This window comes from Haliotis rubra, unplaced genomic scaffold, assembly GCF_003918875.1.
Source record: "Haliotis rubra isolate DU_JTF1 unplaced genomic scaffold, ASM391887v1 Scf213, whole genome shotgun sequence".
NCBI lineage: Eukaryota > Metazoa > Mollusca > Gastropoda > Lepetellida > Haliotidae > Haliotis > Haliotis rubra.
Genome location: NW_025766148.1, coordinates 713,714 through 741,300, shown reverse-complemented (window position 1 = coordinate 741,300; position 27,587 = coordinate 713,714). Strand labels below are relative to the sequence as shown.

The 27,587-nt window shown below is 43.1% G+C and overlaps 1 protein-coding gene across 1 annotated transcript; it reads left to right on the top strand.

The window, feature by feature from the left end:
• Positions 1-3,132: 3,132 nt before the first annotated feature.
• LOC124276793 (protein SpAN-like) lies at positions 3,133-25,096 on the top strand. Its single transcript, XM_046712443.1, has 17 exons — positions 3,133-3,201; positions 7,450-7,659; positions 8,345-8,426; positions 10,323-10,482; positions 10,712-10,769; positions 12,025-12,130; positions 12,829-12,926; positions 13,725-13,842; positions 14,799-14,927; positions 16,151-16,260; positions 18,029-18,132; positions 19,465-19,589; positions 20,023-20,155; positions 20,755-20,894; positions 22,963-23,106; positions 23,476-23,656; positions 24,974-25,096. Exons 2-16 carry the CDS (start codon positions 7,453-7,455, stop codon positions 23,595-23,597), a joined length of 1,836 nt encoding a protein of 611 aa, XP_046568399.1. The 5' UTR covers positions 3,133-3,201; positions 7,450-7,452; the 3' UTR covers positions 23,598-23,656; positions 24,974-25,096.
• The last annotated feature ends 2,491 nt before the right edge of the window (positions 25,097-27,587 follow it).

Below are 27,587 nucleotides of genomic sequence, written 5' to 3'. Positions count from 1 at the left end.
TCTGTAATAATAGCTGTGTCCCCATACGTCAAATAAACCCCAAGTTCTATCGTATTTAAAGTGATATTTTTTCGTACACAGAAATGTCCACGCTGGCGTGTAAGTTAAATGCCTGGATGGCCAGGTACGCATGGCTGACCCATATCACGCAACCAGAGGATGTCGTAGCACGAACGTTCGCTAACACTTTGTCTGTATCTGACAATCTGAACAACATTATAATAATCAATGGTAATAATCATCATATATATTTGTTGGAACGGTTCGCCAGAACTAAGGTAGGAGAACAACTCATGTAATCCAAATTCTGGATATTCCTTGAGACGAATAGTCTTCAAATTACCAGTATAGTCGACTTTCAGATTAGTTCTGAAACTGGAGCGCATACAGCAATTACGACATCTACACCCCCATGTGCTTGGTGTCTCCGCAGCACGCGAACATGCAACTCGTGGTTTGTGAACCATTGTATGCAAGCGTTCTACACCTGCATTCCATGTTTATGTATGGTAGTGAATGATAATCACGGTATGGTTGTACAGTGCACAAAGGTTGTTTTTTCTATATTTTGTATGTTCACGTCTTTTTGTATCTGACCGCCTCCGTGGTGTAGTGGTTAGAGCGTCCGCCCGGAGAGCGGAAGGTCGCGGGTTCGATCCCCGACCGCGTCATACCAAAAGACCTTAAAATATGGTACTTGTTGGTCCTTGCCTGGCGCTCGGCATTATTCGGTACAATAAGGACTGGTCGGCTCGGAGTCAGTATAATGTGTCTGAGTGGGGTATTCATGCTTCACTGCGGCATGGTATCTCAGTGAGCTAGCACTATAAAACCAGCTTCAGTATGGGCTAGTACAAGCAGCTGCACATACACATACACACGCATGAACGTCGTCATATGAGCGAAATATTCTCAAGTACGACGTTAAACCCAATTTCACCTCACCTCACCTTTTTGTATGTTCATATTCCCATGTTGTTTCAAATCCACCCGCTGTGTCACCTTATTGGATTTAACCATAGTCTGAATACTTTCGTTAACAAACCAGCCATGACCTTAAAAACGCTGATTATATAGTCATGGCATTTTTACACTTAGTTGACACGAAACCAGCGTAAAATGAGAAGGTGGCAGTGTGAGATGTATGATGGATGAGAAATGTTACCACTATTCTCTTTACGCATATACCTATTAGCATAATAACAATCCCACGTGAATGACCTGCTTCACCACACAATGACGTCAAACGAATGAATGCATGTTAAGAGTCACGAACATAAGCAGTCTGGCCCTGAATCTGGTTATTCATAATGTATTGAAAGAGAATCTGTGTAATTGTCGTCATAGTGGTGAGGGAGTGCATGTGCACTGGGTGACATACAACAGACAGCCACCAAGTTACATCCGGGCGGTACTCGTCTCACATCCTGGCCCCGGTGATGCGTCCACAAAGGTTGAAGGTCAAGGCTCATGGAGACGTGGTTGTGAGAATGAACCATCTTGTGTTATATTTATAACTTCCACTATCTTTAACATTTTTAGGCGCTGTATGAATTTTAATTTACATTCATAAGATAAGATAAGATATTTATTGCATAGCATTTCATGAAGGAACATTGACAATATTCTATAAACTACATAATATAGAGACCGCCTCCGTGGTGTAGTGGTTAGAGCGTCCGCCCGGAGAGCGGAAGGTCGCGGGTTCGATCCCCGACCGCGTCATACCAAAAGACCTTAAAATATGGTACTTGTTGGTCCCTGCCTGGCGCTCAGCATTAATGGGTACAACAAGGACTAGTCGGCTCGGAGTCAGTATAATTTGTCTGAGAAGGGTATTCATGCTTCACTTCGGCATAGTATCTCAGTGGGCTAGCACTATAAAACCGGCTTCAGTCTGGGCTAGTACAAGCAGCCGCACACATACATACGCATGCACGTCGTCATATGAGCGAAATATTCTCAAGCACGACGTTAAACCCAATTTCTCACCTCGTAAGGGCTGGTACCCAGCATAGCTGTTTTCTGAACAGTGACCATAGCTAAATGTTGGAGATAAGGAAATAGAAACGGAAAATCCATATCACACTTACAACGTACACACGCACCAGTGAATCGTCCAGTTTATTAGATATCCCGGAAAAAAAGAACCATGGGCATGTAGTGAGTGACAGTTATTTCGTGACGAATCAGTTGAGAATGTATTAACATTCCGTCAAATACCGTCACGTCCTGTTTTACGGATAGACAAGGCTCCCGAGGTTTTCGAGGTTTCATTCGTCTATGCATATCAGTCTGTTGTGCATCTATTAACGCTCCGTTACATACCAACAAGTCCCCATCGTTCGGAACACAGAGCGACAAGATTGACAAGGTTCCCGACTAACAGAGTTTCTGTATCAGTATGTTGTGCATTTGTTAACGCACCGTTAAATAAAACCATACCCCCATCAGTAGTCGGTCAGAAAATTGAGTTTCTTGATTGACAAGGTTCCCATCTAACAGGTTTTCCTTCGTATGTGTATCGGTATGTTGTGCATCAATTAACGCTCCGTTAAATGAAAAAACGTCACCATTACTAGGTTCCAGAACAGAGAGTATTCGGATTGACAAGGTTCCCGACTAAGGGGGTTTCTGTATCAGTATGTTGTGCACCTGTTAACGCTCCGTTAAACAATCCAACGATCCCCATTAGTAGGCTTCCAGAATAGATAATGTCCGGGTTGACAAGGTTCCCGACTAACAGGGTTTCGTTTCCGTATGTATTAGGATGTTGTGCATCTGTTAACGCTCCGTTAAATAAAAAACACGTCACCATCACTATATGTCCGGAACAAAGAGTGTCTGGATTGACAAGGTTCCCGACTATGGGGTTTTCACGTGGCCTGTATGTGCTCCATCTCCTCCCAGGGTATTGTAGCCGCCATGCCGCTGCATCTGTGGAAGAAGGTATTGCCTGGCTGTTGGGTGTTTGTCCGCCAGGGCACAAGGTCGGGGGGAAATGAGGTATGCATATTTCTGTGTCCCGCTCCTCCGAGAGAGCTGCGTTGTACACATACTTTAATAATCCTCGATTTGGGCTCATTAGATATTGCGTATTTGTCCTTAGTGAGGATGTTGTAAGTGACCACCTTTGTTTGATTTCAGACCTGGCGTGAAGGGCATTGTATCACAAGCATCTAGGTTTTCAGAATATAAAAGGTGAGTTGACAAAAATATTGTTTAAAGAAACCTTCTTTTGACGAGACACGAAACAATATGATGTGCAATTATTTTACTGATGTATTCAATAAGAATAGGAAAAAAACGGATGGTCATGAGTATGGAGTTGGTTGGGTAGCCTTGTGGTTAAAGGTTTGACTTGTCCCGACGAAGACCTGGTGCGACTCCTTAGCTGCTGCACTGTCTGAAGCCCACTTCTCTTGTCCCTCCCCATTGTTGTATGATCGGAGTATGGATAACATCTGAACAACAAGGAAACCTCATCATATACTCCACGTTATTTTAAGTTGTTGTAGTAGTTGTAGTAGCAACGACAGCAGCAGCAGCAGTAGTAGTAGTAGTAGTAGTAGTAGTAGTAGTAATAGCAGTAGTAGTAGTTATAATAATAATACAATTTAGTAATAACAGCAGCAGTAGCTGTGGTAGTAGAAGTAAAAGTAATAGCAGTCGTAGTAGTAGTAGTAGTAGTAGTAGTAGTGGTAGTAGTAGTAGTAGTAGTAGTAGTAGTAGTAGTAGTAGTAGTAGTAGTGAGTGAGTTTAGTCATACGCCGCACTCAGCAATATTCCAACTATATGAGGGGCGGTGGGGTAGCCTAGTGGTTAAAGCGTTGGCTCGTCACGCCGAAGACGCGGGTTCGATTCCCCACATGGGTACAATGTGTGAAGCCCATTTCTGGTGTCCCCCGCCGTGATATAGCTGAAATATGGTTAAAAGCGGCGTAAAACTAAACTCAGTCAGTCAGTCAGTCCAACTATATGACGACGGTCTTTAAATAATCGAGTCTGGACCAGACAATCCAGTGATCGACAGCATGAACATCTATCTACGCAATTCGGATACCATGACATGTGTCAACCAAGTCAGCGAGCCTGACCACCCGATCCCGTTAGTCGCCTTTTACGACAATTATGGGTTACTGAAGATCAATTCTAACCCGGATCTTCACGGGTCAGTAGTAGTAGTAGTAGTAGTAGTGGTAGTAGTAGTATTAGTAATATAGTAGTAGTATAGTAGTAGTAGTAGTAGTAGTAGTAGTGAGTGAGTGAGTTGAGTTTTACGCCGCCATCAGCAATATTCCAACTATATGGCGACGGTCTGTAAATAATCGAGTCTGGACCAGCCAATCCAGTGATTAACAGCATGAACATCTATCTACGTTAAGATTAATTCTAACCAGGATCTTCACGGGTCAGTAGTAGTAGTAGTAGTAATATAGTAGTAGTAGTAGTAGTAGTAGCAGCAGCAGTAGTAGTAGTAGTAGTAGTAGTAGTAGTATCAGCAGTAGCAGGAACAAAAGCAGCAGCAGCAGTAGTAGTAGTAGTAGTAGTAGTAGTAGTAGAAGTAGTAGTAGTAATATAGTAGTAGTAGTTATATAGTAGTAGTAGTTATATAGTAGTAGTAGTAGTAGTAGTAGAAGTAGAAGTAGTAGTAATATAGTAGTAGTAGTAGTAGTAATAGAAGTAGAAGTAGAAGTAGTAGTAGTAGCAGCAGTAGTAGTAGTAGTAGTAGCAGCAGCAGCAGCAACAACAAAAGCAGTAGTAGTAGTAGTAATATAGTAGTAGTAGTAGCAGTAGAAGTAGTAGTAGTAGTAGTAATATAGTAGTAGTAGTAATAGAAGTAGAAGTAGTAGTAGTAGTAGTAGCAGCAGTAGTAGTAGTAGTAGTAGCAGTAGTAGCAGCAGCAGCAGCAAAAGCAGTAGTAGTAGTAGTAATATAGTAGTAGTAGTAGCAGTAGAAGTAGTAGTAGTAGTAGTAATATAGTAGTAGTAGTAGCAGCAGTAGCAGCAACAAAAGCAGTATTGTAGTAGCGGCAGGAGTAGTATGCTTATGCCAACACGTTCTGATTGTTACGAGATATAGGCCTATATTGGCTTTACATTATGTTCTCTATATCATGGGTTGTGAATATGGGTCTGAAGCCAAACAGGAAATCCATCTATAGTTGCTGCTTTGATTCAGATGAGGGATCAGTTTCCTTCTTCCTGTTGGGCGGACAATGTAGACTCACATTCAGGCTGGGAGACACACAATGGTGTGCAAAGATTTGTGTATTTAGGGCAAGCGTAACTATTAATTCTAGGAAACGGGATAGGGGAACAGTCTTGTGTTATAAGAGTACTTATAAGAAGACTCGAGTTTGATACCGACTAGGGTGCATTATGTGAAGCTTATTTCTATTGTTCGCGCTGTAATATAGTTTTATATAGTATATAGTATATTGCTAAAACGCCACAAAACAGTACTCATTCTGTATTTGGGGATTCATGGTTCCCAGGAAACATTCAGAAACAATTCTGTAATTGTTTCCCGTTCATGAAATGAACAAATTATCCCTGGGAAACCGCTGGAAGCGTCATAAAATGTTTGATGGGCGATGACGTATAGTTATGGCAAGGGAAGTAACTCTGTAACCCAACATTCCAATAATGATTTGAGTTGATTGGAAGCGTAGCCCAAGTGAGGTGGTAGATTTCTGAACTTCTGCATTACAGAGTGAGTGAGTGAGTGAGTTTAGTTTTACGCCGCACTCAGCAATATTCCAGCTATATGGCGGCGGTCTGTAAATAATCGAGTCTGGACCAGACAATCCAGTGATCAACAGCATGAGCATCGATCTGCGCAATTGGGAACCGATGACATGTGTCAACCAAGTCAGCGAAACTGACCACCCGATCCCGTTAGTCGCCTCTTACGACAAGATAGTCGCCTTTTTATGGCAAGCACATGGGTTGCTGAAGACCTATTCTACCCCAGATCTTCACGGGTCCTGCATTACAGAGAGGACTGGGTGGGAAGATAATATGGTTCAGGGGCGAAGGGGTATCATGGGCGGATCCAGAGGGGTGGTGGTGGGGTTGCAGGTTGCAGTGGTACGTCACACACCCCACCCCACCCCCACCCCACCCCACCACCCCTTTTTTGTCCTGAAAGTTTATTAAACGACCATTGAAACTCTTGTGAAAATGAAATGTGCACACTCCCTTTCTCAATACTGTGCATATGAAATAACAACTCTCTCAATTTTATTTTGGACGGTGGGGGAACTTAGTAGTTGAAGCGTTCGTTCTTCACGCCGAAGACCCGGGTTCTATCCCGGATGGGACTCAACCCCCCAAAAGTGCTAGAATTTCTACTTGACTAAGAAAGTGTGATCACAAATATAACATATATTACAGCTGACCACTTTCTAAAATTACATTGTGTAATCATGTAAGTTGACAAAACCTTCATTCATGTACATTAAGCCCTTACCAAACCATTATCGTGGGTTCGAATCAAAGAATCGCCCTCATTATGATTCTTCGCTTGTCAGGATCACACCCGTGCACTTGTGTATTTGTTGAAATGATAAATGTCTTGCCATCAACAAGTGGGATTATCCTTTGACACTGAAAAACTGATGACCCATGAAGATCAGGGTTTGGATTAGTCATCAGCAACCCATGGTTGTCAGGGCAACCAAGTTTAGTTTTACGCCGCTATTAACAATATTTCGGCAATACCATGCCTGGGGTCACAAGAAATGGTTTCTCACATTGTACCCATGTGGGGAATCGAACCTGGGTCTGCGTGACGAGAAAACCGGATCTTTTGGTCACGCTCGCTGTCTTGGTTAATACAGGTCACCCTAGTTAGGTACATAGATGCTCATGATCTCAGTCACTGGATTGTCTGGTGAACGTTAGAATATTGGTAAGACTACAGAATTCCGGATACCTTCCGCCATCTTTGAAAGTACGTGAGTTTACTTAGGGGTTAGGGTAAGGTTTATTGGTTGTAGTTTGACAAATCCGAGATATGGCCGTTGTGACTTTCAAAATATCTTACATTAGCGACATTAACCGTAAACAAAGAATAGTATGGACGCTAAGTCAGCACCCAGGGAATAATTCTATATAGATTCCGTTTCAGAAAAGAAAATTCAAGTCGCATAATCGCATAATACACAAACTTAATGTTGATGGGTGTCTTAACCATCTCTCCTTTGAAAATCAATGAATTTCGTTTCTGTCATTTCAAACAATGTAGGGGACAGGCGGTTGTAAACTCATTTTGTGGTACAATCATCATTGACCAATCTGTTTTTTTGCAAAAGTAGTCAACTAGATAAAAAACCGTTGCACGAAGATAATCCGTTTTAACAACAGTTCTTACATTAAAACTCAGTTTAGGTAGCATTATAGTTAAGGACAGCAACACCATTCATAGTCGTATTTGTATTTTCAGAAGATGCCGCCGTTATCGCTGCTTCTGTTGGCGATGACGTCAACATATTCTGTCTTTGCCCGGAGTCCCGAAGAACGGGAATTCCTGCACATGCACACTGCCAGCAGCGCTGCCGGCGGCGCAACTCGCCCACAGGACACAAGATGGAAGCAACACCGGGCTGATCCGAATGTGTTCCATACTTACCTGGTGGTGAACCAGATGAATGAGGTATTCAATTCTTAACATATACTGCTCAGAAGAAGTTAGGAATCAACCTATGTTGTCATATTACAGCATGATAGATTTACTCCAATAATATGAACGAACTGGTTGGTCCTTAACTCCTTGAAAGTACAGTGGAAGCTGTCTGAACCGGCACTCATCGGGACTACAAATAATCTGGTTTAGACAACGTGTATTGAATTAGAAGGCACCTTCATAGTGAGTAAGTGAGTGAGTGATTGGGTAGGTTTTACGCCGCCTTTAGCAGTATTCCGGCAATGTCACGGCGGGAAACACCAGAAATGGGCTTCACACATTGTACCCATGTGGGGAATCGAACCTGGGTCTTCGGCGTAACGAGCGAACATTTTTACCACTAGGCTACCCCACCGCCCCGGCACCTTCATAGTCATAACAAGTCCAGGCCATATCAAAACCTGTGTATCCCACGAATTCACTTATTTGAATGAATGTTAATAAACATAATTGCATCCTGCAATTTGACAGTCAATAACGCAGGCCGTGTTCGTGGTAAGAGCCGATCTTTGGGGATTGGGTGGCTACAATGGCTGAACTGGTTATATCAACTAGATTGAGGTCGAGCTGCCTTTATTGTAAAACAGACTGATGTCAGTTTGGGACAGGGTGCCGGGGGAGGTGTGTATCACTAATGCTTCTGTTTGTATTTCAGAGGTCCCGTCACAGGCGGGCTGTCAAGAGAAGCGGACAGTGGGTGGACAAAGTAGTTCCCTACGTGTTCTCGAAAGAAGTCAGTAAGTCAACATTTGCTGTTAATGAGCTCAAATGACATTCTATCTGCTGAACTCACCTGTGAAGATCCGGGTTAGAATTGGTCTAAGCAAAACGTGTTTGTCGTAAGTGGCGACTGACGGGATCGGGTGGTCAGGTTCCTTCACATACTTTGACACATCATAACCGTATTACATACAATGCTAATGATGTCAGTCAGTGGAACGTCTGGACAAACCTCGAATTCTTTACAGACCACCGCCAAATTGTTGGAATATGTCTGGATGCGGCAGTAAACAATGCACAAACAAACTGCATACGCCATGCTATATCATGTCCCAGAGTGGGTTCCCTTACCGTGACAGGATCTGCTGCTCGTTCGTTCAAATCACTGTGTTACATGCGTCCCTCATTCGATCGCGAGTTCGATTCCCAAATCCATCCTTGGTTTTGGCAGCACCACAACTGAGCTAGTGGGTATCCCTAAGTTGTAAACATCCAAAGCCCCACTCACATGCACAACATTTGCTCCCACAACTGAGCTAGTGGGTATCCCTAAGTTGTAAACATCCAAAGCCCCACTCACATGCACAACATTTGCTCCCACAACTGAGCTAGTGGGTATCCCTAAGTTGTAAACATCCAAAGCCCCACTCACATGCACAACATTTGCTCCCACAACTGAGCTAGTGGGTATCCCTAAGTTGTAAACATCCAAAGCCCCACTCACATGCACAACATTTGCTCCCACAACTGAGCTAGTGGGTATCCCTAAGTTGTAAACATCCAAAGCCCCACTCACATGCACAACATTTGCTCCCACAACTGAGCTAGTGGGTATCCCTAAGTTGTAAACATCCAAAGCCCCACTCACATGCACAACATTTGCTCCCACAACTGAGCTAGTGGGTATCCCTAAGTTGTAAACATCCAAAGCCCCACTCACATGCACAACATTTGCTCCCACAACTGAGCTAGTGGGTATCCCTAAGTTGTAAACATCCAAAGCCCCACTCACATGCACAACATTTGCGTCCACAACTGAGCTAGTGGGTATCCCTAAGTTGTAAACATCCAAAGCCCCACTCACATGCACAACATTTGCTCCCACAACTGAGCTAGTGGGTATCCCTAAGTTGTAAACATCCAAAGCCCCACTCACATGCACAACATTTGCTCTCGGGGGTAAGAGTTTGCATAGGCGGAAACACACAACCCTCCCCCTCCCCCTCTCCCCTTTGTTATGTCCTGAAAGTTTATTAAATGACCATTGAAACTCTCGTGAAAACGGGTGAGAATGAACTGTACACCTCCACCCCCCGCCCCTTTCTCAAAAACCTGTGTGCGCCCTGGTTTGTAAATGTACACACATATGTAAATAGGTGCATGTGAATGGGGTATGATTAGACTTGTGTCACTTCAGGCTTCTCTCCCCCATGAAAACAGACCAGCAACTGTTCAAAGCACGTCACTAAATTATTTTATTCCCTCACAGTCCGACTTCCTAACGTCACGTAAGAGGCAGCTAACGGGTGGTCAGGCTCGCTGACTAGGTTGACACATGTCATCGTATCCTAATTGCGTAGATAGATGCTCCTGCTGTTGATCACTGGATTGTCTGGTCCAGTTTCGAATATTTACAGACCGCTGCCTTATAGCTGGAATATTGCTGGGTGTGGCGTTACGGTTTACTATCAGTGGGGACAATGAAGAGTGTTATGTATTTCCACATGGGCGGATCCAGGAATTCTGAAAGGAGGGGGTTCAGGGGGTTCGAACCTCCTGAACCCCCCATTGGCTCCGCCAACTCAAAAACAAAATCTTCAATGTGATCTTAAGTCATTTTCAAAGGGGTGGGGTGGGGTGTGTGTGTGTTTCGAACCCCCTGAACTCCCCCTCTGGATCCGCCACTGTTCCAGATTCTAACCTGAGGAAGATGTTTCGAGAATTCATGGATTATGCGGAGAACAACACGTGCCTCAGATTCTGGGACAAGGGAAATGCTTCCACGTCCCACGCGACAAGTCCCTACGGGCCACTGAAAACAAAGAACTTTGTTACCATCGTTACCAGCCCGTCGTACGTATCCAAACTAAAGGGGTTGTGCTTTAACGAGTGTTTGTTCTGTTCTACAAGTGTATCCTATGCGAATTTAAGGGGTTGTGCTGTATAAACTGTTTGTTCTGTTGTACAGGTCTTAATTTGTGGATTAAAGGGGTTGTGCTTTATACATTTTTGTTCTGTTCTACAGGTGTATTCTATGCGGATGAAACTTCTGTGTTTATACAATGGTTGTTCTGTTCTACAGGTGTTATTCTATAGTGGGCGGATCAAGCACTGGAACTATGTCGCCATGTCCAAGAAAGGTAAGACAACAACGATACTTGCTCAAATCCTGGAATATGATGTAGTGTGTAGGTTAGTGGGTATCGCGTTGGTGCTTCACATCGAAGATCCGGGTTTGATTCCCTACACACAGTTGTCATCCGTGTCATCTGTGTCACTATGTTTTCTGTGCATGTTCGCCCGCCCGGCGTATGAAGGTGGATACTCTATGTGGATTAAAGGGGTTGTGCTAAAAACAATGTTTGTTCTGTCCTACAGGTGCATTCTATGTGGATTAAAGAGGTTGTGTTCTATGCAATGTGTGTTCTGTTCTACAGGTGTATTCTATGTGGATTAAAGAGGTTTTCGCAATATGCAATGTGTGTTGTGTTCTGCAGGTGTATTCTATGTGGATTAAAGAGGTTGTGCAATGTACAGTGTGTGTTCTACAGGTGTTATTCTATGTGGATTAAAGGGGTTGTGCAATATGCAATGTGTATTGTATTCTACAGGTGTTATTCTATGTGGATTAAAGAGGTTGTGCAATGTACAATGTGTGTTGTGTTCTACAGGCGTTATTCTATGTAGATTAAAGGGGTTGTGCTATATACAATGTGTGTTGTGTTCTGCAGGTGTATTCTATGTGGATTAAAGAGGTTGTGCTATATACAATGTGTGTTGTATTCTACAGTTGAATTCTGTGCAGATTAAAAGGGTTGTGCTATATACAATGTGTGTTGTGTTCTACAGGTATATTCTGTGCAAATTAAAGGGGTTGTCCTATATACAATATGTGTTGTGTTCTACAGGTGTGTTCTGTGCAAATTGAAGGGGTTGACCTATATACAATATGTGTTGTGTTCTACAGGTGTGTTCTGTGCAGATTAAAGGGGTTGTCCTATATACAATGTGTGTTGTGTTCTTCAGGTGTTATTCTATGTAGATTAAAGGGGTTGTGCTATATACAATGTGTGTTGTGTTCTACAGGTGTTATTCTATGTAGATTAAAGGGGTTGTTCTATATACAATGTGTGTTGTGTTCTACAGGTGTTATTCTATGTAGATTAAAGGGGTTGTTCTATATACAATGTGTGTTGTGTTCTACAGGTGTTATTCTATGTAGATTAAAAGGGTTGTTCTATATACAATGTGTGTTGTGTTCTACAGGTGTTATTCTATGTAGATTAAAGGGGTTGTTCTATATACAATGTGTGTTGTGTTCTGTGCAGATTAAAGGGATTGTGCAATATACAATATTTTAATGTTTGAATATTACCATTATCTGGGTTTTTCTAGTTGGACTATACTCACGAGTTCGGACATCTGATGGGAAAGGTCCATGATCTGGCTCTTCCTGAAAGAAACAATTTCATTGACCCGAACATACAAAACGCTGGACCTTGTAAGTACCTATAATATCCTGCACCTCTGTACTGAGACCTTGTAGAACCAGGACAGTGTATTAACTGACCTCAGTATTAAACTATGTTCATGGTAGAAGCGATTCCTCATAAAAGGACACAGTATTAGACCTGGATCCACCTTGTTCCACGCCAGCATTCCGCCCTACCTCCCTTCCTTTGTCATTACAAGAGCAGCCAGTATAGATCCCTGCCGTAGCAATGTGCGACGTTAAACCAAATCCAAACAAACCCAAGCTATATGAAACTACGTAGCCTAAAGAATCTTACAGGGCTCAGTGTAAGAGATGTCAACCTACCTGCACCAGGTGCAAACTAAAATAAAAACATAGTTGCACCAGCCAAATTCCAGTTGCACTGCTTTTATTGCAATATGTATTGAAGGAAATATGCTATTGAATTATTTAGATGTTATATTCAGAAGTTTATCCACTGAAAAATGTACTTGCACCTGTGCAAGTTAGACTAATAACTAGGTTGCACTTTGTAATATTGGGTTGCACCAGTGCAAGTAACAAAGCACTAAGTCGAGCCCTGGTAACCATCGGTTTCTGCGAGTGACCTTGGCGCATAATATTGCAAAAGGCAAATCAATACAAACAAGTTGGCATTGCTAAACGAAATGAGGTAGAATATTTATGGGCTTGTAGATGACTATTATTATTCCTGTTGTTCGCAGACTACTGGAGCACCCAGCAGGAGATGCCGTTAGGTGACATGGACAATATCATGTCGTGTGGCTTCTCGGCGCAGTCAATCATGATGTATAATCCATATGTAAGTATCGATCACCCATGTATAGATACACTTAGGTAACATGCACAACATCATGTCGTTTGGCTTCTCGGCGCAGTCAATCATGCATAATCGATACGTAAGTATCGATCACCCAGGTATAGATACACTTAGGTGACATGGCCATCATGTCGTGTGGCTTCTCGGCGCAGTCAATCATGATGTATAATCGATATGTAAGTATCGATCACGCTTGTCATCAGAATAACACACAAGGCATTGTTTGTCTGGTGGTCAAATCTGAATTGCATAGCAACCAGTGGTTCGCGCCATGAGTTCGAATCCAAAATTCGTCCCAGTTATGATCCGTTAAGATGAAAGCACTTTTGCTTACTAGCTTGTTTGTTTAAGCTTCGCTCAGAAATATTCCATTCTATGATTGCGGCCCTGTGACTGATCGACTCTCGGACCAAACACAATCCAATAACTGATACATTGGGCAATGATCAAGGTACAAAGGCACGCGATTTACAAATCACGGGGTCTGTCCACCCGATCCTCTGATCGCTTCTTTCAACCAGCACAGGTGGTTTGGTACCTATACTTACCTATGAAATATCCCAATGCATGGCTACCATACAGGGAAGCTGAAGTATTGAAGTGGCTAATACCGTTATTGCTTCCCACATTAAGTTAACATGGCGTAATATGACTTGAATACTGTTCGTAGCGACATTTAATCCAACCCACTCAATCACTCACTCACTCACACACTCATACACTCACTCACTCACTCAAGCACTCTCACTTCACGTGGCCTTGACCTTGGATAACTTTCAGCTGGTGACCAAGTACGGCTGGCCGACCTACACGTTCCTGTATGACGACTTGGGCTCCCCGACTCTGGATAGTATGTTCATGTACTTCAAGGAAATCAACATCATCCAGGGCTGCTGTGGTGAGACAAGCATCAACTCACAATTTGGTTAAAATTGAACTTTTCATTAAAAAAAAGCATTATATCTTTTTTCATCCAACCACTATCTCTAACACATGACTAAAAAAGTCCATAGGTTTGGACACAATCAGTAAAGTAAGTCAATATAAATATGCTGTTTGCATAAATCGAACCATGATCATTAGTGGTGGTCCGATTAATTGAAATAATCGAAGATTGGTCGCAGTGACTAAACGACCAAGCAATCGATCATGTTTTCTCATAATCGAACACAAACAATTCTGGAACACTTTTTGCATTAACAATATTTTTCACAAGGTTGGTTTTGTCTGTTACATTTCATGACCACTATAAGCTCGTTCCAAGTCATGGTTGAATTTATCTCAAAGACCCCAAGAAATTTATGTTCCTAACATACTAGTCATCCTTTCAAGATGTGAAATTTGCCAAAAAAAACCAAAGAACTACGTGTTTTTTCTTTATGTTTGTGTGCATGAACAAAAATAAGCAGGAAAAATTCATAAATGACGCTAATTATTTTCGATGATTGATCGGTTGTAATGAAGCAATCATCAATTATGAGAGTTTAACCAATTCCCAACACTATTGATCATACAGCCGATATGCTGCTATATCTGAAATGTTTTTTGCGAGGGCCATACAAGTAAAACTAAAAACATTGTCCGGAGTTTTGTTAGGAGAGAAATATTTAAGGATGCCTGCACCAGCGACACTGTTGGTATCCAAATGTTTGAAGTGTTCGGTCGGCTCGCTAATGACAAAGATTCGGTTTGCAACTTGGTACGAGCTGTGAGAGCCATGATTGAGACTTTGAAGTACCAGTGCAGTTAATAGCGAAGCAAGACCCAAGTACTCCTGCCAATAGTTTTTAGCCGTAGTAACACCACTAAAAGCGGCATTAAACCCAACTCACTCACGAACACACTCTCTACCAGGTGACACTGACTGTGTCAGTCGGGTCTGCGCCAACGAAGGGTACCAAGGGATGGTGGACGGCAAGTGTCGGTGTGTCTGCCCCAGCGGATTCGACACCGCTACCAACTGTGCCACCGTCCTCCCAACAGGTAAAGTAACACTATATGACATACTTAGTTTAGCTGGCGATGCTCCGTTAGTTTGCATTCTGATCTGAATATGCTTCCCACTTTTCTCTCTTTGATACAATTACTCTGGGTTACTGTAATAAATCAATTGAACAACAAAAATAAATTACCTTTCAGACAGATTGTTCGTGCAGGTGAGGTAAACTCGTGTCACATTCAGCATAGGAAGCATTTTATTTGGTGTTACATCCCGATGAACTTATTCTACACTCACTGGCCCTTGAAGTTCCAATGATTTCAATTCGACAGTAAAATAATGTTGGACCTAATTTCTAAGTTGGTTTTAATAATTGCTTTCAACTACAAGACAACTATAATGACAAGCATGTTATGTTATCCACTTTGATCCAGATTCGAATGCAATGTTTAAACGACCTTGATAACACCAACAGGTTTCTTCTTGAATATCTACCAACTGTTTACTCCCCAAACTATATTTCCTACGCATTCAGTTCTAGAGTAATGATGGGGCGGTGGAGTAGCCTAGTGATCAAAGCGTTCGCTCGTCACGCCGAAGACCCGGGTTCAATTCCCCACATGGGTACAATGTGTGAAGCCCATTTCTGGTATCCCCCGCCGTGATATTGCTGGAATATTGCTAAAAGCGGCGTAAAACCAAACTCACTCACTCACTCTAGAGTAAGGAATGTATAATAGGGCTTTTATAAAAGCAACAAGCCTTCTGTGTTCCCTAAATATCTGGTTGCTGCCTCACTATTAGACATATAGGCAATGACTGCACACGCAAGTAGCTACATGTTTCCAGGATATGCCTTTTGATGTATTTTGGTAATGTGTATACTTGCATCTCTTAAATGGTCACAATAATCGTGTTTTATTTCATAGTAAATAAACAGATTAATGTTAATTTCTTTTTGTCGTATATAGCCATGGATGTATTTTTGTTGTGATTGCAAAGATATATGCTTGTTTAATTCAAATGTCCGTTGTTTGTTCTGTGCAAATATGTACATATAACTGCAGTATTTTTTCTCATGTAATTAGTCTTTGTTTCATGAATTAAAACAGGAGTGTGTTTTTTGTCTTAAATTCAAGTTACGGTTTTGTTGCGATTGTCGATAGCAAGCACTAGTTACGATCGATACAATGGTAGAACCAAAACGGCTAAAAACCAAAGAATCCATGACGGTCACGTGTGTCCTTATCTCGACGTTTGTCCCCAGGGTGTGGGGGCGTGTTCGACCTGAGCTCCACCCAGCCAACTGTCTCGGTAACCACCCCGGGCTACCCTGGGAAATATGACGTCAACGTGGAGTGTAACTGGGCCTTCAAGGTACGTCTGACGTTTACCAAACACATCCTCGATAATCTCCAGGGTATAACCTACGGCTCGGCCTCATGATTTTATTACCTCCCTTGGCTGGCTTTTTATCCAATCAGGTGTCTACGCTTGGAAGTTGAGCGTACCAATCACAACTCACTTTTGCTTCCTTTATCTAACAGATAAACATGGCAACATATTTGTTGCAGAGGTGCTCTGAAAGAGGTAGAAAGTGTTCTTGCATGTATTTTTTAAGGTTGCAGACCTGTCAGTTTGTCTGTAAGATTTCTCCCAAAATCTGAGTGGCACAGCGAACAAACCTTCGCGGCTGCGATCACTATCTTTGTGGACACTGACAATCTCTGTTGTAACGGCGGCTTAGCTGATTGGCTACTGTGAGAATGCGAAGCAAAGCCAGCAAAGGGAGGTAATAAAATTATCGGGCCGAGCCATAGATGCATCCAGGGTACTAGTGGATATTTATCGTAACGTATACCCTGGAGATTATCGAGGATGACCAAAGACAGCTTGTAGTAGAGTTAGTGTTAGCAGCATGACACAGACAGTGAAAGTAGTCGCAGTACATAGTCTAGTAATGTACAAGCAGGTGTGCAGACAATGGGTTTGTCCGTAGGCGTAGTAAAGGCAGCAGCTGCAACAGCCCAGGAAAGTGAAAGTACACTCACTCTATGAGTGAGTGAGTTTAGCTTTACGCCGCTTTTAGCAATATTCCAGCAATATCACGGCAGGGGACACCAGAAATGGGCTTCATATATTGTACAGACATGGGGAAACGAGCAAATGCTTTAACCACCAGGCTATTCCGCCGCCCCTACTCACCCAATGGTGTAGTAGTGTAGTAGTGTAGTTGTACAGACAATGGGTTTGTCTGTAGCCCTAGTAACGGCAACAGAAGAGTATAGTAGTAGTAGTAGCCTTGTGGTTGTAGCCTTGTGGTTAAAGGTTTGGCGCTTCCCGACGAAGATCTGGTTCGACTCCTTGCCTAGTATACTGTCTGGAGCCCCTGAAGTACACTTGTATTGTCCCCACTGCTATATGTCCTCTGTATTTGTACAATCTGTGCAACAACGAAACCTCACTCATCATATACTCCATCGTCGGATAACAATGATGATGATGATGATCATTTCAAATTGTAGCAGCAGCAGCCGCATCAATAGTAGTAGTAGTAGCCGCATCAATAGTAGTAGTAGTAGCCGCATCAATAGTAGTAGTAGTAGTAGTAGTAGCCGCATCAATAGTAGTAGTAGTAAATTTAGTAGTAGTAGCCGCATCAATAGTAGTAGTAGTAGTAGCCGCATCAATAGTAGTAGTAGTAGCCGCATCAATAGTAGAAGTAGTAGTAAATTTAGTAGTAGTAGCCGCATCAATAGTAGTAGTAGTAGTAGTAGCCGCATCAATAGTAGTAGTAGTAGTAGCCGCATCAATAGTAGTAGTAGTAGCCGCATCAATAGTAGTAGTAGTAGAACGTCCAACAGAGCGGTTGTATAGCTAAATTAGTAGTGTCAACTCCCAATATATAGAGCTTGTTTCAGTGAGAGGTGGCTATTTTTCTGACATCAGAATTGACAATTTACCAAGATACATACATGGTGTAGTACATAACAACCGTGTTAGTTTCTTTGTATTGCGAGTTGACTGTAGTACATGGGGCAGCAATGGTTTGCCCCGCGCTGTACCGTAGTTTCGTCAACAGCAGCAGCGGCGGCGACGGCAACGTGGTTGTACAAGTGTAAGTTGTATTCCTGTTTTGTTTCAGGCGGCTGAGGGCTCGCAGGTTGTGCTGATGTTCAGCAACGTTGACATCGGCTGTGATGCCACGCTCAGTCTTGGCAGATACATGTTCTCTGATCCCCCGATACCGTAAGTTCCTCACTAACACAAACTAGTCAGGTGACACCTTACATCAATCGCTGTAATAATGACAGGCTGGAAACGTGGTGGTTTCAAATAACAGCAATGACCAACTCGATCAAGCATCTACTTCAAGAATTTGTTTCTAAAATTAATATGCAGATCAATTTCTATTAAACTTAAACTTCTGCTCAAAGTGTTAATTTCATCGGTCTCGATGGGTGAGACGATTCATAAAACAATCTATTGCTCATGGGTCGATGGCAAGTTTAATAAACCATCCCTTCATCAGAGATACGCTGTGTCATTTGCCTCTCCAATAACACATGGGGTGACGTCATCATTGTTGGAATGTGAAGAAACATGAACTAGTATTACGTTTGTGGTACCTGTTATTCGGTTAGTGAGTCAGTGGGTCTGTGAGTGAGTGAGTGGGTCTGTGAGTGAGTAGGTCTGTGAGAGGGGGTGTGAGTGAGTGAGTAAGTGGGTTTGTGAGTGACTGGATAGGTGCATGGAATGGTTGGTAAGTGAAAGAGTGAGTGGGTCAGTTCCTAGGTGACTTAATGAGAGAAAGTAGGATTTGGGTGGGTGAGTGAGTGAGGTGGAATTAACGTCTCCTGTATCATTATTCCATCACACACGGATTGGGCTTCACCATGTTGACAATGGAACCCAGCGTCTTCAGCGTGACGTGTCAGTGAGTGAGTTAGGGTTTCGCTGCTTAGCAATGTTCCAGCAATATCGCGGCGGGGGACACAAGAAATTGGCTTTGCTCATTGTAGACATGTGGGGAATCGAACCAGAGTCTTCGAAGTGAGGAGCGAACGCTTTAACCACTAGACTACCCCACCGCCCTAGCTTGACGTGTGGTATACCTATGATAGTAGCATGATGATCGTGATTTCAACTGTTGCATTGCATTGCCATCACTATCACACCTGCCGCCTCCGTGGTGTAGTGGTTAGAGCGTCCGCCCGGAGAGCGGAAGGTCGCGGGTTCAATCCCCGGCCGCGTCATACCAAAAGACGTTAAAATATGGTACTTGTTGGTCCCTGCCTGGCGCTCGGCATTAATGGGTACAGCAAGGACTGGTCGGCTCGGAGTCAGTATAATGTGTCTGAGTGGGGTATTCATTCTTCACTGCAGCATGGTATCTCAGTGGGCTAGCACTATAAAACGAGCTTAAGTCTGGGCTAGTACAAGCAGCCGCACATACACATGCATGCACGTCGTCATATGAGCGAAATATTCTCAAGCACGACGTTAAACCCAATTTCACCTCACCTCACCTCACTATCACACCTCAGCGGTCATCCATATTTATCAAAACATATTTTTCAGAATTACCAAGAATGGAAAGGTGAAGCCTTATCTCTCCATAAACAACAAGGCCTACGTCAGGTTTACTTCCGGCAATACGTCTTGCAATTGGAACGGTTTCAATCTCACGGCCAAACTCGCACCTGGTAAGTTAAGATTAATTTTTATGAACAATATTTCGTGGTTTTATATTCCTTGAGTACTTTATAACATTGTACTTTAAAAGCTTTCAATTTTTAAACTCATATGTATAATATTTCTTCTCTGGAAATCGATATACCGAATACAAATAGGTGTACTTAATGCGTCCTTTACCCTTCCAACAATTAAGCTTCCTCCTAGTGGCGGGGTTACGCATTTAATGCGAAGATATCTGGCATAATGTCCTAGAATCGCTTCACTTAATATTTAACCCAATTGGAGAACAAAGGTATGACGTCACATGTGGCATATAGGTCCTTACCGAAATATACTCCCTATCAAATGATACATAAACTATTTAGACATAAGGCATGCATTCGCCGAGTTCTGTATTCAGAATGAAATTATGCCATATTCTATATTATGGTTTTTTTTCAGCTAATGATTTGCCGTACGATATCGCGAGTAAAGGCGAGAGTTACCACGGGAAGATGAACTACGCTATGGGGTTCGAGAAATGTCTGCCTTGGAGCAAGGGGTACCACCTGGTTAAAAACCTCTATAACATCACGTAGGTACATATGGTTCTTCAAACCCAAATGTTTTTACAGCCTAAATTTTTCTAGATACGATCGTTGTATGAGTTAAATGCAGATATTCGTAATAAGTAGTTCGAGACAAGCGGAGTAAGGGCCTTGTCCATGTAGTGTTGTTAACAAATCTCCCGCGGATATGTTGTCACGTGGAGTAAACACATATTAATGGAATTCGACTCAGTTTATCAGGTGAGAAGAGATACATCAGGCATATTTTCTTAACTTTCCATGCATCCAGCATGGTGGTGGTGGAATTGGGTTTTACGTCGTGCTTGAGAATATTTCGCTCATATGACGACGTGCATGCGTGTGTATGTGTATGTGCGGCTGCTTGTACTAGCCCAGACTTAAGCTGGTATTATAGTGCTAGCCCACTGAGATACCATGCCGCAGTGTAGCATGAATACCCCACTCAGACACATTATACTGACTCCGAGCCGACCAGTCCTTGTTGTACCCATTAATGCCGAGCGTCAGGCAGGGACCAACAAGTACCATATTTTAACGTCATTTGGTATGACGCGGTCGGGGAAAAATATCATGGCATTACACTGGCCTAAATGTGTGTTTTTAGGGATGGAACGGGTTTGGACTACTGTGATTTTGAAGGAGATTTCTGCCGCAACTGTGGACAGAAGCGATCAAAGCCATATTGCATGACGGGTGTATTTGAACGTAACGTCACGTACAAGTATTGTGACGTGGCGCAGGCCGGTGAGTACTGTATACGTGAGTGAGTGAGTTTAATTTTACGCCGCACTCAGCAATATTCCAGCTATATGGCGGCGGTCTGTAAATAATCGAGTCTGGACCAGACAATCCAGTGATCAACAGCATGAGCATCGATCTGCGCAATGGGGAACCGATGAAATGTGTCAACCAAGTCAGCGATCCCGCCCACCCGATCCCGTTAGTCGCCAGTTAGGACAAGCATAGTCGCCTTTTGTGGCAAGCATGGGTTTTTACCCTGACAACAACATTGTGTCTGTGGTTAAAGCATAGTTGCCCTTTTATTGCTGTCGAGGAATACGCTTAAATTTGTTCGATTTTTCACATGATTATCTCCCTTTAGTCACGGCGTAATTCAACATTTTGCTCTGTTAAGGTAAATCCGAACCATTTATTCTTTGGGTATTTAACAGATATATACTAGTAATGAGTGACACGCAGACGTGTACTTTGTTTTTAGCTGATACCATAACAGTTTGTTTCGGTGATAGTCAGATCTTGCCATTTTCAGGGGCGATGAGGCAGCCTAATGGTTAAAGCGTCCGCTCGTGGCGACAAAGACCTGGGTTCGATTCCCTACATGGGTACAATGTGTGAAGCCCATTCTGCTGTTCCCCGTGGTGATATTGCTGGAATATTGCTAAAAGCGGCGTAAAACCCAACTCACTCACTCACTCACTGGATCTTTTATTGCATTGTGAATGATCAACTGAGTAATAATTTACGCCGCTGTGAACAGCACGGTTTCATTACCATTGATATTTCTGTTTATGATAACCTCCGTGCAATATACAAAGTTAACAGGAATTTTTATAGGTCAAATATAAGTGACCCACTCAGACGCTCAGTACAAGAAATGTTGGATTCCCGATCAACAGGCTACAGCAGTTTCTTATTGAGAAATAGAAGACAGTTCACGCGAGCAAGTGTGTAGAGTTGTCTCCCTTCAACGTTCCGATCTCCAATGACCGCGGGTTCGCATCGTGACGTTCATTACGTAAAGTACACGGTGATATCACTGGAATACTCTGAGCATTTCAAAGCCTGGGTAAAGCAACTCACCTGGACAGATCAAAGCCTGGGTAAAGCAACTCACCTAGACTGATCAAAGCTTGGGTAAACCAACTCACCGGTACCTGGACAGATCAAAGCACGGTTAAACCAACTCACCCTCTCAATCTCTCCCTACAGTCCCCCACTACGATCTCCTGGACAGATCAAAGCACGGATAAACCAACTCACCCTCTCAATCTCTCCCTACAGTCCCCCACTACGATCTCCTGGACAGATCAAAGCACGGATAAACCAACTCACCCTCTCAATCTCTCCCTACAGTCCCTCCCTACGATCTCCTGGACAGATCACAGCAAGGGTAAACCAACTCACCCTCTCAATCTCTCCCTACAGTCCCTCCCTACGATCTCCTGGACAGATCAAAGCACGGATAAACCAACTCACCCTCTCAATCTCCCCCTTCACTCCCTCCCTACTATCACCTGGACAGATCAAATCACGGATAAACCAACGCACCCTCTCAATCTCTCCCTACAGTCCCTCCCTACCATCTCCTGGACAGATCAAAGCACGGATAAACCAACTCACCCCTCAATCTCTCCCTACAGTCCCTCCCTACGATCTCCTGGACAGATCAAAGCACGGGTAAACCAACTCACCCTCTCAATCTCTCCCTACAGTCCCCCACTACGATCTCCTGGACAGATCAAAGCACGGGTAAACCAACTCACCCTCTCAATCTCTCCCTACAGTCCCTCCCTACCATCTCCTGGACAGATCAAAGCACGGATAAACCAACTCACCCCCTCAATCTCTCCCTACAGTCCCTCCCTACGATCTCCTGGACAGATCAAAGCACGGGTAAACCAACTCACCCCTCAATCTCTCCCTACAGTCCCCCACTACGATCTCCTGGACAGATCAAAGCACGGGTAAACCAACTCACCCCCTCAATCTCTCCCTACAGTCCCTCCCTACGATCTCCTGGACAGATCAAAGCACGGGTAAACCAACCCACCCTCTCAATCTCTCCCTACAGTCCCTCCCTACGATCTCCTAGATGATTGTTCCTCGTCTTTTGCTGTGGATCCCGAATGCCAGGACTATGAAACACGGAGGGTTTGCTTCAAGTCGTGTCTAGACAAGGGGAAAATACCGGACTACCCTGCAAAGGAAACACCAGGTTCGAACACAGTAGGCGTTTGTACACGTAAATAATAACCTTTACTCTATGTATCCAACAATAATTGTGTATGACTGTAATTGCTGTCGAAAACAATAACCGCAGAATGTCATTTCGTCCCAGCTGTATCCCAAAATGAATTTTGATGACTTTTGTATGACAGTTTGTACCAAGTCTTGATGTAAAGGTGTTCGCTTCTCCCGCCTAAAACCGGGTTCAGCCATATTTGTTTAGACTTCATGTAAAACCTGTCTTTGAGTCTTCTGCCATAAATTGTCAAGATAACCGCAAATAGCATTCTGACGAGTGAACACATTATAAAAAGATTCATAAAAATCATGATCATCATGATAACGTGTGTGTTTTCAGCTATTCGCGTCTCTTGTGGCGAGCCGGTCATTTCAAATGACGTCATCAAGGCATCCACTGACAGCGCCCCTTTACCGAGTCGGACAGAAGATAACTCTAAAATGCAAAAATGGGAATCTTGAGAGGAAGATAATGTGTCGGTCAGATGGCACGTGGTCAAGCCTGGCCAATTTTTGCTCAGGTGCGCCATTCAACTAACTGGTTGTACCTATTATATAATCGGGCGGTGGGGTAGCCTAATGGTTAAAGCGTTGGCTCGTCATGCCGAAGACCCGGGTTCGAATCCCCACATGGGCAAAATGTGTGAAGCCCATTTCTGGTGTCCCCCCGCCGTGATGTTGCTGGAATATTGCTAAAAGCGGCGTAAAACCAAAACGCAGTCAGTCAGTATTATATAATCAGAGCTGGTTCCTTTTCCTTTTCCCTAAATTGTGGGATTTGGCGGTCCAGCGAGACTGAGATTGTTTGGGATTATCAAAGCGACTTAAGCGTACGACTATCTTTAGTTTATGCCGAAGTAAAGGTGATGATAGGATTATTAGTGGATGGCGACATATCTGCTTTGTAGAGTTGTGTCCCTTATTCGTCAGTAAATATTCAGCTCACAATTTCACGCAGTCAAAACGTTATGTTTCCCTTGGTGAAACGTTATATATGAGTAAATAATGCATTACAGTCTTGAAATTACGTTGGATTCTAGGTTGACTCTTGCTATTCTCGATTTTCGGGAAGGAGAATGTTTCAGAATGTTTGAAACATGACGCCGTTTTTTTACGACGTATACAGTCAGACCTCGTTAATACGAACACTTTGGTTTTTTAAAAAAAACGTTCGGATAGTGAAACGTTCGTACTGCTGAAACCACAGTATATGCACCGAGTTACTTCCCCTTGATATCTTGCCTTACTATCGAGACTCTGAGGTCATAGATGAAGCCTATGTTTATGAAGGAAATTATAATCCTACTGTTGATAAATATGAAGTTTATTTTTATAATGTTATTCAAAAACTATGGCGATTTTTTTACCATTTGTGACATGTCATAACATGCCAGTGCCTTTTTCTTTTATATTTTCATTTTTACGTCATCAGAAAATTATTATAAAAAGATTTCTTAAATAATATGTATGGTTGCCTATTTCCCCTGTATAACGTTGCTATTAGGTTGTGAAATACCGTTGCAATATGACGTATGTGACAACGTTTTATCCAACCTTTCAACGTTGTGAAAACGCAGTGTGTTAGCTGCCTAGATGTCTAGATTTAAATTTATTACGATCACACAGCAGCAGATACATTCACTTACGAAACTGTAACGTTGCTGTGTGATCGTAATGAATTTAAATCTAGACATCTTACTTAGCCCCCAGCTAACACACTGCGTTTTCACAACGTTGTAAGGTTGGATGGAAGTGTAAGTAACTTATATAAGCTCCCCAAGCGTAAGATTGGGCTTGACGTTTACATTCACCTTGTGACGTGTCCCGTATGTTCGCAGGCTGTCCGGGGGGATTCGAGAAGGTGAAGGACAACTGCTACAGCTGGTTACCTGACGCTATAAAGGGGCAGGACGCCTTCTCTCGCTGTAACGCTCTGGTCCCAGGGTTCAGCGCGCCCGTGTGGGTGGACACCTGGGATGAGTTTGTGAACGTCATCATCCCTCTGCGGAACAACAACACCAAAATGTAAGGGCCATGTAGTGCAAGTCCTTTGAGTGGAAATAGTTACAAGATATTTTGGTATCATGTCTTAAAGATATAGTGCCATCCACGGCATTGTTTTCAACAAAGAGGTAAATGTTAAAATTGCATCCATTCTGATTTTCTGCCCAATTAAGCTGCCTGTCTGAATCTCGTTCACTCACTCACTCATACCCGTGAAGATGCGGGTTAGAATTGATCTTCAGTAACCAATACTTGTCGTAAAAGGGTACTAACGGGATCAGGTGCTCAGGCTCGCTGATTTGGTTGACACATGGCATTGTAACCCAATTGCGTAGATCGATGGTCATGCTGTTGATCCCTGGATTGTCTGGTCCAGGCTCTATTATTTACAGACCGCCGCCGTATAGCTGGAATACTGCTGAGTGCGGCGTTAAACCACAAACCAACCAACTCACTCACTCACTCACTGCATTGCTATTTTCATTTTACCCGTGATTTTAGGGTAGAGGTGGAACTCGCCTGATGTTGGGTACATTAGTAGTAAAGAGGACTTAGGTCTGATCATACACCAAGCGGTTTATTCGAGTTACGTCCTTTTCTCTACAACGATCCGCTAGACACAATGATCATAACACTTTTTGCCAAGCATCTCCCACAATACTTAGTCATGCCGTTATAAGACCGTTCATACTGAGGTTGTTGGTATTGTCCTTCCTGCTCTAGCATTACGATGTTAAAATATATATCTATCAAAAGGCGTGGGCTATTAACACAACAAAGCCTATGACTACACCCGACAGTTGAGGTATAACTGTTCCGTTCCCCGGTTTCCTTGTCGTGGGTACCGCCTCCGTGGTGTAGTGGTTAGAGCGTCCGCCCGCAGAGCGGAAGGTCGCGGGTTCAATCCCCGACCGCGTCATACCAAAACACGTTAAAATATGGTACTTGTTGGTCCCTGCCTGGTGTCAGTATAATGTGTCTGAGTGGGGTATTCATGCTTCACTGCGGCATGGTATCTCAGTGGGCTAGCACTATCAAATCAGCTTAAGTCTGGGCTAGTACAAGCAGCCGCACATACACATACACACGCATGCACGTCGTCATATGAGCGAAATATTCTCAAGCACGACGTAAAACCCAATTTCACCTCACCTCACCTCTCACCTCACCTCACCTCACCTCACCTCACCTCACCTTGTCGTGGGGGTTCAAGTTAGGGCTGTAAGGATGCATCGAACTATCGATGAAAAATTATTATTGTTGAATCTCCAATAGCAATTCATTGATAGTAGAAACGAGAAACTATCGATGCATCGATAGTATGTATGACTATCGATAGTTTAGTAACTGACTTCCGTTGGTAAAAATACAGGAATTACCGGACACGTTCAGTTTCATTTAGAGTTATCCGCCCCTGTTACCTCTTAAACCAACATGACCGTTCACTTGGTCTGGGTTTCAAGTTTCTTGTCAGTTATTGAAAGAGACTGAAACTACTTCAACCTCTTTTTTCTTTCATATAAACTATACATGCGTGTGGGAAATGACATCAAATGAGACAAGTTAAGAAAAACATAGTAATGCAATAGTTGGTTGCAATAGACTAGATATCGCTATCGCAATAGTTGTTTCCCCCTCAATAGTCTCCCCTAGTTCAAGTACATGAGTCTCGGTGGTTAGGATCTGTAGCCGACTGACTGTGTGTTGAGATTACTGGTCACTGGATATATACAGGCCTGACTGGTAAACAAATTTACTCACCCTCTTCAGGTTGTTCAGCTTGACCTGAGCTACTCTACAAATGCATGACCCGAGAGGTCAATGGCACAAACGGCTGGTTGAGTTAACTTCCTTAAATAGGGGAGCAGAGACTGTTGTTATTGTTGTGTTCGTGCGAAACATACGTACATGGATTCGTTACAGAACTTGTCCCGGAAAACAACACTTCTGAAAAAACAATTCAATTAAAACATGAATTGTTTTTACAGTCATATGCTATCTAGTTTGGTTTACTAACTTAACGATGTAAAGTCAGTTACTTTCAGAATCCAATTCACTCTCGCTATCACTCTCTCCACTAAGTTCAATTATCTTTTTTTCTATCGACCTTGTCTCGGCTGTTCGGACATGTTGACAATCTGTTGACAAAGGTGCACCCCTTCAAAGTAATAGACCCAACCAGTTGTGACACGGTCTTGCAATGCAATAGAATTCACTTGATCAGGTCAAGCTGAACAACCTGTAAAATATATCCTTGCAGACCAGTGTCCGGCAAGGTGTGGATCGGCATGAAGTATACCAACAATGCCTGGGTTTGGGAACATAACGGTCAGCGGGTGTCCACGTCGTCATTTGCCGCCCAGATGTGGAAGAACAATAACGGTAAATAGTGCATGGGTAGTGCATGATGAGTGAGTGAGTGAGTTTAGCAGTTTAGCAGAGCTTTTA